A 13,416-nucleotide genomic window follows, 5' to 3' on the forward strand; every position below is an offset into this window, starting at 1 on the left:
ATATCAGTGTCAATTATTGATACTTAACATAAATGAGACAACTAATTGGAATGTCTCTTAACCCATTACTTAACAGTCGCCCCTTCCTTGGAGAAAATATAATTAGGTGAAAACAAAATTACAAGAAACTCAAAAACACACATGCAATTTCCCCCCTTCTTTGTTTTTCATTTTTGGAAGAAAAAAAAAACAGTCACAGAAACAGGCGCTCTTCATTAACAATATCCAAAGGTTTCTGTGGGCTCGCCCCTCTTTTTGGAAAATAGTCTGACAATAGATAGCTACTCTCAGCCCATTTCATTTTTGCTATTTCCCCTCTATCCAACATCTGTTTCAAACTTGCGATGTCTATCCTTAACCTTTTTTCATTGACACGTTTTGTAGAGTGCACATTTTCCCACAGGGATTTATTGTCAATGTGACATTCAATAGGTATATTACCCAAATCCCCTAATCCCAAAATTTCTGTCAATATCTGAGATATATAAAAGGCCATATCCACCGCCTCTACAAGGCTTAACGTCTCAGCAGCCAAAGTGCTTTTGGCCACTCTCCTTATTTTCTTTGTTTGCCCGCACAAGAGGGCAACATTTACCATTGTTCCCCAAAAGGAAAATTATAAAACCACCTGCGCTTGAAACTCCATCACATAAATTTGCATAGAATGCATCGCTATAAACTATGAGTTTCAAGTGCCAAGGTCACCTAAAACCGGGAACCTCAAAACACATTCCTGCATTTTTAGTTTGACCAACGCTTTATTTGCTCTTATTATGTCTTCCACTTTGGGATCATTCACTTTTGTACTCGACTCTAAGACATCAAAACTCACGTCCAGTCTAGTCTGTCTACCTAACCAATTCAGTTGCCCAATTAAACTTCGCAGTTGCTCTTTTTCCATCTTTGAAACCATTGCGTCTTTTTGTGGAACCCGGCCACGGCTAATTGCTATTGGATGCTTTCCAAATAAGATTGCTGACATAAAGTTGCCCCTAACTTAGTCTGTTCGATTTCCAGTCCAATATATTTAAATGCACCGGAAGCCAGACTTCCAACCCTGAATTCTTTCATAGAATTTACAGTGCAGAAGGAGGCCATTCGGCCTATCAAGTCTGCACCGGCTCTTGGAAAAAGCACCCTACCCTAGCCCACACCTCCACCCTATCCCCATAACCCAGTAACCCCACCCAACACTAAGGGCAATTTTGGACACCACGGACAATTTAGTATGACCAATCCACCTAACCTGCACATCTTTGGACTGCGGGAGGAAACCAGAGCACCCAGAGGAAACCCACGCACACACGGGGAGAACGTGCAGACTCCGCACAGACAGTGACCCAAGCCGGGAATCGAACTTGGGACCCTGGAGCTGTGGGATAGAGCTTTCTTCAAACCAGAGATTACAATAGCTTCGAAATCACAAGTCTCACCCCACAAAAAAAATCGACATGCATCATAAAGATGCCAGAAAGATTTCCTTTATAGTGCCAGTAAAACATTGCCAGATCTGCTTTCAACTGGCAACAGCCTAACTTTAACAAAACTGACCTTACCGAAAAATACCAGACTCTAGACGCATCATTTAATCCATATACACATTTGTTCAACTTCCAGAGTACCCCTTCAGTGTTAGCTGCCTCTTTAGGACGACGGAGATAAATATCTCTCTGGAGCTGATGCCCCTGCAAGAAGGCAGCTTTTATATCTATAGATTTGCATTCCCATGCCTTTGTGGCTAACAGAGCCACGAAGATCTTTAAAATAACCTTTCCTGCCGTAGGTGAATCTACCGTTAAATCCTGATCTTCTAAGTTTTCTTCAAATCCCTTTGCCACAAGCCTGGCCTTTGCCTTACAAGTTCCAACTGGAAGAACCTTTTCTGTGCAAATCCATCTGTGGGATAGTGCTCTTTGTCCCCTACCCGGTACTTCCGTGTATACCCCAAATTCACTCCAACTATGCAGTTCTTGCTGTTTGGCATCTTTGATAACTTTTTCATCTAACTTATTGGAAACCACCAAAATCTCACGTGCATGTGGGCTTCTACTCCTATTAATATTCGTAGTCTTACTCATGTTCCGAGATCTTGATAAACTACGTCCCCTCTCCCGCCTGGTATCTCGTTCTGTACTGCTACTGCTTGATCTTTCCCTTCTGCTGTGGGATGTCCTTTCAATAGTTCTCAACCTTTTCCTGCGGACCTGTTCACTATCCGATGTACTATCTGAACTGGCACTGCATTTCTGTGCCCTCCATTTTTGAACTTAGTGTTCCCAATCCATTGTCTGGACCCCCTCCCCTGAATGCTGTACATTCAACCAATGTTTATACTTTCCAGTGGCCTTCCCTGCTCTACTAATAACAGTTGCATCCTGCCATTGACTACACCCTTCAGGCAAGTATGTCACTTTTGTACCAACTTTTGGCAGTTGTCCTTTCAGACAAGTGGCCTGTTCTAAATCATCAGAAGTGTTGTGTTCCTCTACAGAAACCCTGTCATTATATCAGTGAACTGGTCCTCATAGTTCTGTAACACGTGCGTACCAGATGACCCTGGTTCCTCATCATGTCTGGCTGCTCGGTCTAAATTTGAAAATTTGTAATCTGTACCCATTATCCTTGATGAATGTACCCTAACAGTCTGATTGCCATGTTGCAAAATAATTGTTTTGCCATCTATGCCTATGACCTTCCCTGGGCCTTTCCATTCATTAAAATTGTCTCTCTTATGGTATACCATGTCTCCTTGCTGCAAAACGGTATTTGATGGTCGTACATTATGCCTCAAAGGTCTGCGAATTTTTTCAGAGACTTCTGCTTCCAAAAAAGCTTTTCTACTGCTATGTAATGCATTTAAATGCTCAGCAAAGGCAGAGCTAATTGTCCCTTCCCAAACTGGAGGCTGGTCATCCAAAATGGACGGAATTTTAGGATTTCTACCAAACACTAATTGATAGGGACTATAGCCCCCAACCATCTGCAATGAATTCTTTGCATGTACCGCCCATGGTAAAGCTGAATTTAGCTTGCAGTTTGGTCTTTCTGCCAACATTTTCCAGAGCACGTCATCTATTACCGCATGGTTTCTTTCACACACACCATTACTAAATGGGCTTTCTGCAGCCGTATTCAGAACTGTGATATTCACGTTTTCACACATATCCCTAAACTCATCATTTGCAAATTCTCCCCCATTGGCCGTAAGAAATTTTGCTGGTGGGCCCATTCCTGTCCCTATCCATTTTTCCACGATTTGATCCAGAATTACTCTTTTCTTTACTTTGTACAATCGTTGATTGACTAAATCTGGTTGCCAAATCTACAAAATAAATATATTGTTTGCTTTATCCTAGATATTAAGGTCCATGGCCACAATGTTATTAAAATCCCTGGCCAAAGGTAGGGTTACTATCGGTCGTACTGGTGTCCTTCTGTACTTCCAACAAACTTCACAGCGATCACTAACCTTTTCTATTAGCTTAGTGTAGTCTTCATCCCTTACCCCTGCATCCTTTAATAAATTTTTCAGCCTCCGAGGAGACGGATGCGCAAATTGCCTATGCAGTTTTAATACACTAAGCTTTTTATCAGCTAAAGTCCCATTTTCAACTGCCATTAACACATCCTTAACAACTGTACTTGAAATATTATTTGTCAGTAATGGAATACAAGTGTCCCGACTGTGTAAATTAAGTCCACCGTCTTTCCAAAAACTGTTGTCGTACCCTGTTCCATATCCAGTTTCATATGTGCTTTCTTCATCGATGGTCTGCTCAGAAGCAAAGGTATCTCACTTGATACAACATCCGTGCTAATGAAATGATTCACTCCGGCAATATTGCAAGGGATCACCAATCTTTTCAGCGACTTCAGAGTATTATCATCCCCAAACCTGAAACTTGTGGAACTTTCAAATTCCTTAACCTTGTTACGATTTTCAGCATTCAAGGAGTCAAGGTAACATTTTAACCAGGCAATTCCACACATAGTACATGTGCAGCCACTGTCCAATACAGCACAATTGAAGGATTCTGCAGCCAACACCCTCATTACCAGCGTAAAACTGCTTGTTAATAGGACAATGCCTTTTTTCTGGTCGCTATCTTTTTCCTCTTCTGACTCTTCCGTGTCATGTGTCGCTTCAAACACTCCATTATAACGTATTGGACAGTTGAAAGCATAATGGTATTGAGAGTCACATCGAAAACATCGATTTGTCATGCCCCGTACATTTCTGGAGTTCATCTTCCTCTTGTAGATTCTAACTGGGTTTCTGTCTTCATAATTTCCAGGGCCCGATCTCCTTCTATAGTCTTGGAACCTGTTTGTAGCCGTACGATGTTGCCATCCTGTTAGTAGTGTATCTTCCATATTCTGTTTTATTGCAGGCTGACCCATTTGGGCCATCAGAGCCATCGGAATCAAATGTTTCCCCAGAAACTTTTTAAAAGCTTCTGTCATCTGATCGAATAAGGTATCCTTATCCGCAAACTGAACACCTGTCAAAACTAGGAATCTATCCATGTTGCTCACTCTAGCACAGTCAAGTAATTTAAAGGCCAACACAGACTGTGGAAATTCCAGGTTGTCTTTCTGCAGCCTTTTATATAGTCTGCCAAATTCCATTATATAATCTTCTATGGAGAATTCCTCTATTTTCCAGAACCTATCAAAATCCGACCATGCTTCATACGCACTTAACAAGCCACCCTTCTTATAAATCTTATCCATATAACGTAATAGAGTCTGCAGACCTTCTTCGGAGTCTAACTCTTCCAATTCCAGCTCAGAAAACACTTTGCTCTGGATTTTACTGTCATAAGGTAGAGAAAGAGCCAATGCCATACCTTGTTTTCTCTTTCCGAAGGCAGTTACCTTAGTCCACATAACTACTGCACTTCTCCATTGGTTGTACGATCCTTTTCAGAAAATAAGGGGGGGGGGGGGGGGGGGGATAGTCATATCCAGCCATCTTTATCCTACGTTCAGCCATATATCTTGGCTTTTTCTTCTTCTCACTCACTCCTTGGTTTGGTCTGGAAAAGTTGTATCTTTCAACCCTTCACATTTGCACAGCAACCATCCTCTGCTACCATTTGTTATACGTTTAGCTACTGTTGTATAAAGAGTCAAAGATTCTGCTCCTTTTCCATAAATACCTTTAATTTACTTCACCAGACTCTGCACAAAACTCTAACATCACATCACCTGACACAAAGACCACCTGAAGCCCCTTTACATATCAGTGTCAATTATTGGATACTTAACATAAATGAGACAACTAATTGGAATGTCTCTTAACCCATTACTTAACGCAAGCGGGCTTACATTAACACTGCAATAAAGTTACTGTGAAAAGCCCCTTGTCGCCTCTCGCCTGTTCGGGTACACTGACGGAGAATTCAGAATGTCCAAATTACTTAACAGCACAAGTCTTTCAGGACTTGTGGGAGGAAACCCACGCAGACACGGGAGAACATGCAGACTCCACACAGATAGTGACCCAAGCCGGGAATCAAACCTGTGACCCTGGCGCTGTGAAGCAACAGTGCTAACATCTGTGTTACCGTGTCACCCATAGCAACTAGCCGCCGGACAAGAAGTATTGGGAGGGACTGAGGGTCATGGCATGGATTATGTCCCCGATTGCCTCTCTCTCCTTCTTCCATTCCTCCCAGATCACGGAGTTGTATCGAGAGCTGGTCTTAATTTTGTTTACTGCTCTGGAGGCGGACAGATGTCGCTGACTCAGACAAGGCCAACCCAGGCAGGAGCCGGTGTTAGAACAAGAGAGGGCTACCCATCAGGCCGAGGAGGGGGGGCAGAAGACAGCAGAGAAGGAAACACCTGGGTGTACAGGACCCTTCATCAAGCTGTTGGACACCATATGCTGTCAAAATCTGTGGTTGACTAAGAAGACAGTGCAGCACCTCAGCCACGTTGTTGCAGACCTGGCACCTCGTGGAGGAGGAGGATAGCCACTCCCGGTGGCTGTGAAGCTCACGGCAGCCCTGAACTTGGGCTTGAGCGGGATCTTGTCTGGCATTTCTCAATCCTTAGGTCACAAGTGCCTCCAAGATGTGACAGATGCTCTGTATGCCCAGGTCTCCGACTACATCCACTTTGACCTGAGCCAAGTCCACTATGATGCCTCAGGTCCAGACGGGCATCGGCGGCACGCATATCACCTTGAGAGTACTGTGGCATCAGGGAGTGCCCTTTATCAACCAAATGGGGAAATCTGATGTCCCCAGGTTCTTCGAGGACCACCACAGGCTGCCAGGATGGCTCATGGGGGACAAGGGCTTACCCGTTGCGGACATGACCGATGACATCAGTGTGGAGGCCTGGGACCGAGGCGGAGTCCCATTATAATGTGAGTGATAGTGCTTGGGCTGGTGAAGATGCGATTCCACTGCCTGGACCGCACTGGCGGTGCTCTTCAGTACAGCCCCCAGAGTCTCCTGCATTGTTGTTGTCTGCTGTGCCCTCCATAACCTGGTGCAACAGCGGGGGCAAAACTTCCAGGAGGAGGAGGAATGTACCGCTTCCTCTAATGAGGGGGATGACAAGGAGGGAGTGGAGGACGAGCCCCAAGAGGACTCAGGTGGTGAAGGACGGACAGGTGGCCAGGGTGTGACATTCCAGCTGGACCAGGGAGACCCTGATAAGCATCCAGATATTTGGATTATGAGGCTTGCTGTCCGACAGTTCCACAACACCCCCCTCCCCCCAACTTTTGGCCCTATCCCCCCCCACCCCTCCCTGTAAACCTTACAATCCCCTGCAACCTGGGTCTCTTTGACATCACACCAGGGTGATGGGCCTGGTTTGGCCGTGTCAGCAGGTCGCTTGTCAAGGCAGGAGGTTGATGATGACTCGCAGAGAAAAGCTGTGATGCTCCTCACGTTCTGCTTAAATCTGACTCCTGTCTGCTGACTGCACACTGATTCCTGAGCTCATGTCTGAGAGAGGGTCAGGAGTACATTTCTTTGTCCCACTGCTTGGTGGTGAGGGGGGGGGCTTCATTGAGTAAAGAAGCAGTGATTTCAGGATATCTGTCACTGTGGGTATCATGGGTCTGATTGTCAGGATTGTTTGGATGGCCTAACCAGACTACAGATGGGGAGATATACCCTCCCTGTGGGATAGGGGTCAAAGACGGAGGCGTTGGAACTTTGAGGTGCAAAATTCTTTAATGTGGTGAATCATTAGTGCTACATTATTTAGTGCTACATTATTTACTCTCTTACTAACAAACAGTGTCTGACTTCACCTATGCTCCCAAAACATATGTTACGAGGTCGACCACTACGTTTAGGCATGACCCGAGGAAGCACATCAGAGGTGGAAAGAGCCTGCTGCCTTTTGTGCCCTGTAGCCTTAGAGGGCCTGCACCTGGAGGGACCTGGCTGACCTTCGGGTGTCACTGGTGTTGCCATGTCAACCTGTTCTGCCTGCTGCCCCGGAGATGCGCTGGCGTCAGGAAGTGGGGATTCAGAAGGGCTGCATACTGCAAGAGTCTCCTTAGTAGAATGCACTGGGATGGGCTCCAGTACTTCGTCCTACCTCGGGGTGTTCGTGGGCCCCTGAACTATTCCATAGGATAGAGAGGTAGTTGGAGGGAGCGCCAGAAACCTCCGCTTCACGTTGCGCTGCCAGTCCTGGAGGACCACCATTGTCTGAACCATAGTATCAAAGCCTTCAGCGATGACCCTCTGACTGGGCCGTGCCTTGAACTCCACTACTCATAGCCCAGACACCCTGCCCCAGGCTTTTCACTGCAAATGCCATCATTGCAGTGTTGACCTGGGAACCATGCAATGCAGGCAACATCTATTGCAACTGAAGGCTTTGGGACTCCTCCAACTGACCTTGCATTTCCAAGAATGTAGCTGACAATCCCTCCTGGATTTCTCAGCTCTGCCTTTGCATCTCCGGCAGCTCAGAGTGAAACTTTCCCAGAGGCACAGCATCTGGCTGAGAGCCAGATTTCTTTGCGATACAGAAGACCACCGACTGCCCAATCCCGGTTATACTCCTGCCTCCACTAGATGTGCATCAGCAGCTGTGTCGTGTTCACCAGATGGTGAATCTGCAGCCTGCCTGCTAAGATTGCTCACTGAGGTGTGTAAGTCTGCGCTGGTGGATGGTGATGGATGTAACGCCTCTTCGCTATATTCCTCAGAGCTCTCCTCCGAGGTGGTGGTTCCCCCCCCCCCCCCCCTTCCCGTCTTCTCTCTCTCCCTTTTACTTTGGGCTATCCTATCCTGCGAGGTCGCAAGAGGACTTTGTCCTGCGAGGACACAAAGAGGCCATTGTGAGCCGGACACACCGGGTGGGTCGGGGGTCTACAGCAAGTGGTATATATGAGCACCATGCCTAAACAGGAAGGGGTTGTGATGAGGAGCGTGGGTGAGTTCTGACGAAGATGCTGCAAGGTTGGATGTTGGGAGGCTGCAAGGTGGCGAGTGGATTAATGGTGGCATTCCAGGGGTGACAAACAGGATTGATGTCAGGAGGAGACACCCTTGCAGCTCATAGAAGGTTATTCAATTTTGTTCAACATTGGATGCCAACCCTCCTTGTCAGGCTGCTTGGACCCACTGCAGCATCCCAGGCGGGATTAGCCACGTGACCTTTGTGTCTTATACGCACACGGGCATATAGGTGCCCCACCTCTCATCCACCGTGTCCAGAAGCACCCTGCCTAACCTCACACTTCCAACCTATCCCCATAACCCCACCGAACCTTTTTTGGACACTAGTGGCAATTTAGCATGGCCAATCCACCTAACCTGCACATCTTTGGACTGTGGGAGGAAACCGGAGTACCCTGAGGAAACCCATGCAGACTTGGGAGAATATGCAGACTCCACACAGACAGTTTGTTTTAGTAATGTTTTGCACCGCATTTTCCTCTGTTCCCAAGCTAGAACACTGCAGGTGTTGTTTGCACAAAAACAATCAATCGGCAGGACTCACTAAGGAGGTCAGGCTACCACTCCCACATTTCTCTTGATCCAAATTATAAAACACTCTTGGGTGGCAGATGGTGCAGTGATTAGCACTGCTGTCTCATGGCACTGAGGACCCGGGTTCGATCCTGGCCACCTATCCTTGTGGAGTTTGTACATTCTCCCCATGTTTGCGTGGGTCTCACCCCCACAACCCAAAGATGAGCAGGCTAGGTGGATTTTTCCCCTAATTGGAAAAAATAATTGGGTACTCTAAATTAAAAAAAAAACTCTTCTGCAAGTCCGAGCAAGATTATTTCACGCAAAATGCAATTCAAGCAGAGGTCTTTAGTTTTAATGCTAGCATTAGATTTTCAACCACACGTTCCTCATGCACAAGAACACACATTTAATACTGCACAAATTGATTTATTATTGGTCTTTAGGATTTTACTCAATTTTACCACTTACAGATAGATATTCAGGATCAGCTTTTCCTATTTCCACTGAATTGCATGAAGAGAAATCATTCAAGGGAAATAAATCATGACAATATTCTCAATTATGCTACCTTGTAAAGCAATTAATGGGAGAACTCAAATTAATATCCAATTTCCTCAAATTTACCAACTACCGCAAAATTAACAAGTTTGCATGCATCAATTCTTTGAGGCACACTTGCAGATTTTTTAGTACCGTACCAGATTTGATACAGTACCTACACAATGGGCAGCATGGTGGCACAGTGGTTAGCACTTCTGCCTCACAGAATTAGGGACCTGGGTTTGATTCCAGCACTGAGTGACTGTATGGAGTTTACATAGAACATACAGTGCAGAAGGAGGCCATTAGGCCCATAGAGTCTGCCCCAACCCATTTAAGCCCTCAGTTCCACCCTATCCCCGTAACGCAATAACCCCTCCTAACCTTTTATAGTCACTAAGGGCAGTTTAGCATGACCAATCCACCTAACCTGCATATCTTTGGACTGTGGGAGGAAACCGAAGCACCAGGAGGAAACCCACGCAGACACGGGAGAATATGCAAACTCCGCACAGACAGTGACCCAGCGGGGAACCAAACCTGGTTTTGGAACCTTGAGTTTGTGCGTTCTCCTGGGCTTGCTTGCGTTTCCTCTGGGTGCTCCGGTTTCTTTTTTTTTTAAAAAACATACAATGCAGCCCATTCAGCCCATCGAGTCTGCACCGACCCACTTATGCCCTCACTTCCACCCTATCCCTGTAACCCAATAACCCCTCCTAACCTTTTTTTGGACACTAAAGGCAATTTAGCGTGGCCAATCCAGCTAAGCTACACATCTTTCGACTTTGGGAGGAAACCGAAGCACCCGGAGGAAACCCACGCAGACACGGAGAGAATGCACAGACTCTGCACAGACAGTGATCCGGTGGGGAATCGAACCTGGGACCCTGGCGCTGTGAAGCCACAGTGCTCCACTTGTGTTACCGTCCTCCCACAGTCTAAGGATGTGCCGGTTAGGTGGATTGGTCATGCTAAAAAAGTTGTCCCTTAAGTGTCCAAAGATGTGGTTCAGTGGGGTTGCGGGGATAGGATGGGGGAGTGGGCCTGGGTAGGGTGCTCTTTCCGAGGGATGGTGCAGATTCGATCAGCCAAATGGCCTTGTTCTGCACAGTATGGATTCTGTGGATAACCCTTTGAGCAATGGGCTTTGGAAACAGAGCTTGGTGGAGAAGAATAACATCTCATTAAGGAATTGAAAAACTATACAAATCTTAGATAAAAAGTAACACTTGGGCATTGCGCACGTATATCTAAATCATGACACAGGAAGTTTGGTGGGCAGGGACAGCTGATTAAAATTAATATGTAAGAATTAAAATGGTTTGTCCTTTGCATATCATCCTACTATTAACTAATGAGAAAATTTGCACTTCATTGTAAGTGTACTGAGTAATAATGGGGAACATCAACTAGAAATAGGTTGGAAGAATGCAGAAGGTTATAAATCTCCAATTTTAACAGAACGTAATCACTAATTTTTCTGGGTCAGTATATAGGTAGGCACAAAAGAAAATTTTTGCAGCATTATAATAGCTAAGGAAAGAACAAGATTGCTTAATTGAATACTCTTGCTTCAGTTTTCACAGGAAAGCAAGAGACATTTTCAAAAGCTTTTAAACAAAATAAATAGAAGGGCAATCGTAGATTTTTACACCAACAGGAAACAGTCTCAGACTTCAAGCTTTTAAGTAGAACTAGGTCAGAATTTAATAAAGACAAGATCAGTGCCAATTAACTGATGGGCATCATAGTTTACAGCTCTGTTCAAAAAGAGGAAAGGCTAAACTAAATAACTATTGACCAGTTAGTTTTATGTCAAGACAATAATTCCATTTTAAACAAATCTATTTTGGAAGGCAGGCACTAGTCAACATGGATTTGTGAAGGGCCAGTCAGATTTGATTAACCCAATATAATTGTTTTGAAGGAATAAGGTGGGGGACAGTGTTGGGGGAGACTTTAAAGCATTGAAATTTGTGGTACTGATGGCATTCAGTGTGTATAGAGTACTTTTAGGAAAGAATAGAAAATTAAAAGAGGGAAGAAAATAGATCCATGTGGCAACATGTGAATTTTGACATCAAGGATGAACAGATAATTCAATTGAGGGACCACAATAGCCAAACTTGGTCCTTTACCTACGGGTAGCCATGACTCTTACAAGTTTTGACACTAAGCAAGCAGTAACTGCACATTCACATTTCCAGAGCAGGAATAGGAGCAGGGACTCTGGCCAGGCATTATCCCCTCAACGCAAAGGAAATGAGGCAAACTGTAGTAGTCCCTGTAACACCCTGCATAAAGTCATTTAATCCAGCACCTGGAGATTCCATGGTGTGTGCCTCAGATACTGACTGGCTAATTTCAATGAGTCATCAGGGAGTCCTAACAGGTGATCTTACTGGATATTAAATTACACAAAATGAATAAACTTTCAAAATATATACATAATATATTGACAGATTAGAGTCAAAGTCAAGTTAGAAGTTACACCTTTTACACAATACATGTTCATCATTCACTTCTTGAACTCTCATGGGCAATATTTTAGCCATACCGATTGCTATGTGTACACAATGCACAAGTGATGCAAGGTTGCCACACAACCAATAACTATCCCAGGGTTATGCAATTTTGGTTAATGGTAACAAAAGCATTTCATTTTAATAGAAATACATGGCCACGTTGTGCTCATTAAGAAAATGCAACGCATTCTATCTACAGATCCAACCAGATAGGAAAGATTCCAGGTTCAATTCTTGTTCGGTACAGGGTGAGTTAATTTCAGACAAGGGTAGCAAATTCTGGAATTTTCTTTAAGTATATTTGTCTATGGAGAGGGGGAGAAACAGCCATGATTTCTAGTGCTAATCACAATCCAATGTCAGCTGCAGGATAGCATCGCGTCTACTTTCTTAATGAGCCATTATTCAAAAATGGGCTTAAAACAAGAGCATACTTTTCTCATGTCCTTCATATTTTATGTACCTAATGTCATAAATTCCCCCAAAAATAAAGATGGCTTGCAAATAAAAAAATTAAATATATAAGTTCATCAATTCTGAAAAATTGGACAAATTTAAACATTTTCATCTGCTATTAATATTTTGTCTTTCAGGGAAAATAAACTTGATTTATAAACTTTGATTTACATACAATTCATCTGAATAAGCTGAAATGCCATAGATTGAAACTGGAGTTTAATTGCATGGTTATAAAACTTCAACAATATAATTTACTTCCATTCTATGTACAGTAAGAAATAATTACCCAATATAAGCGTTTCGTCGGTCCTCTTCTTTTCTCTTGACAAAGAACACAATGCCAATAATTAGCAGTAAACCTGCAGTTGCTCCAATGACCGCACCTGCAATTTTTCCCCCAGTTTTGGGTAGAGAACCTGAAAAAAAGTGTCATGAAGATGGGCTTAATGTCAATGATTTTTAATCCACCGGTTGCAAACATGAAATTGAACTTTTAAAAAACAGACCTTGAAAACCACAAACTAAAAGGTGATTTGCATTCAGTCAACATGGCTACCTATTCCTATTGGAATGAAGACAACGGGTGCAATCTACCAGCCGTGTCCCACCCAAACAGGGCGAGAGAGGCTCTTCTGGGCTTTACTTAGCTCGCCATGCCTCATGAGATCTGGATCCTGCCCAATGTGGACAGGATTAGTATTTGGTAAATCTGTATATTAGAATGAGTAGTTGGTCTCGCTCTAATATGGAGCTCGCCTGATCTACACGAGGCATCGGGATCTAACCCCTTCGTCTCAAGAGACGTTGGCTAGTGCCGTTCAGTACTGTTCCCCACAAATGAGGACAAGGTATAAAGGCATTTGGTGGGGGACCTTGTTTTAAGTTAACTTGCCAGCCGACCAGGAGTTCATTGAATTATAATTGGAATA

The 13,416-nt window shown here is 44.3% G+C and overlaps 1 protein-coding gene across 3 annotated transcripts in view; it reads right to left on the reverse strand.

The window, feature by feature from the left end:
* Positions 1–13,416, reverse strand: part of LOC140427860 (myelin protein zero-like protein 1) — a 70,640-nt gene that overhangs the window by 37,357 nt on the left and 19,867 nt on the right. For all 3 annotated transcript variants that reach the window (XM_072513662.1, XM_072513660.1, XM_072513661.1), the window contains exon 4: positions 12,774–12,903. In XM_072513662.1, coding sequence (XP_072369763.1) covers positions 12,774–12,903 — 130 coding nt within the window. The remainder of the gene's footprint in view (positions 1–12,773; positions 12,904–13,416) is intronic.

The sequence above is a fragment of the Scyliorhinus torazame genome, chromosome 8 (genome assembly GCF_047496885.1).
Source record: "Scyliorhinus torazame isolate Kashiwa2021f chromosome 8, sScyTor2.1, whole genome shotgun sequence".
Lineage (NCBI taxonomy): Eukaryota > Metazoa > Chordata > Chondrichthyes > Carcharhiniformes > Scyliorhinidae > Scyliorhinus > Scyliorhinus torazame.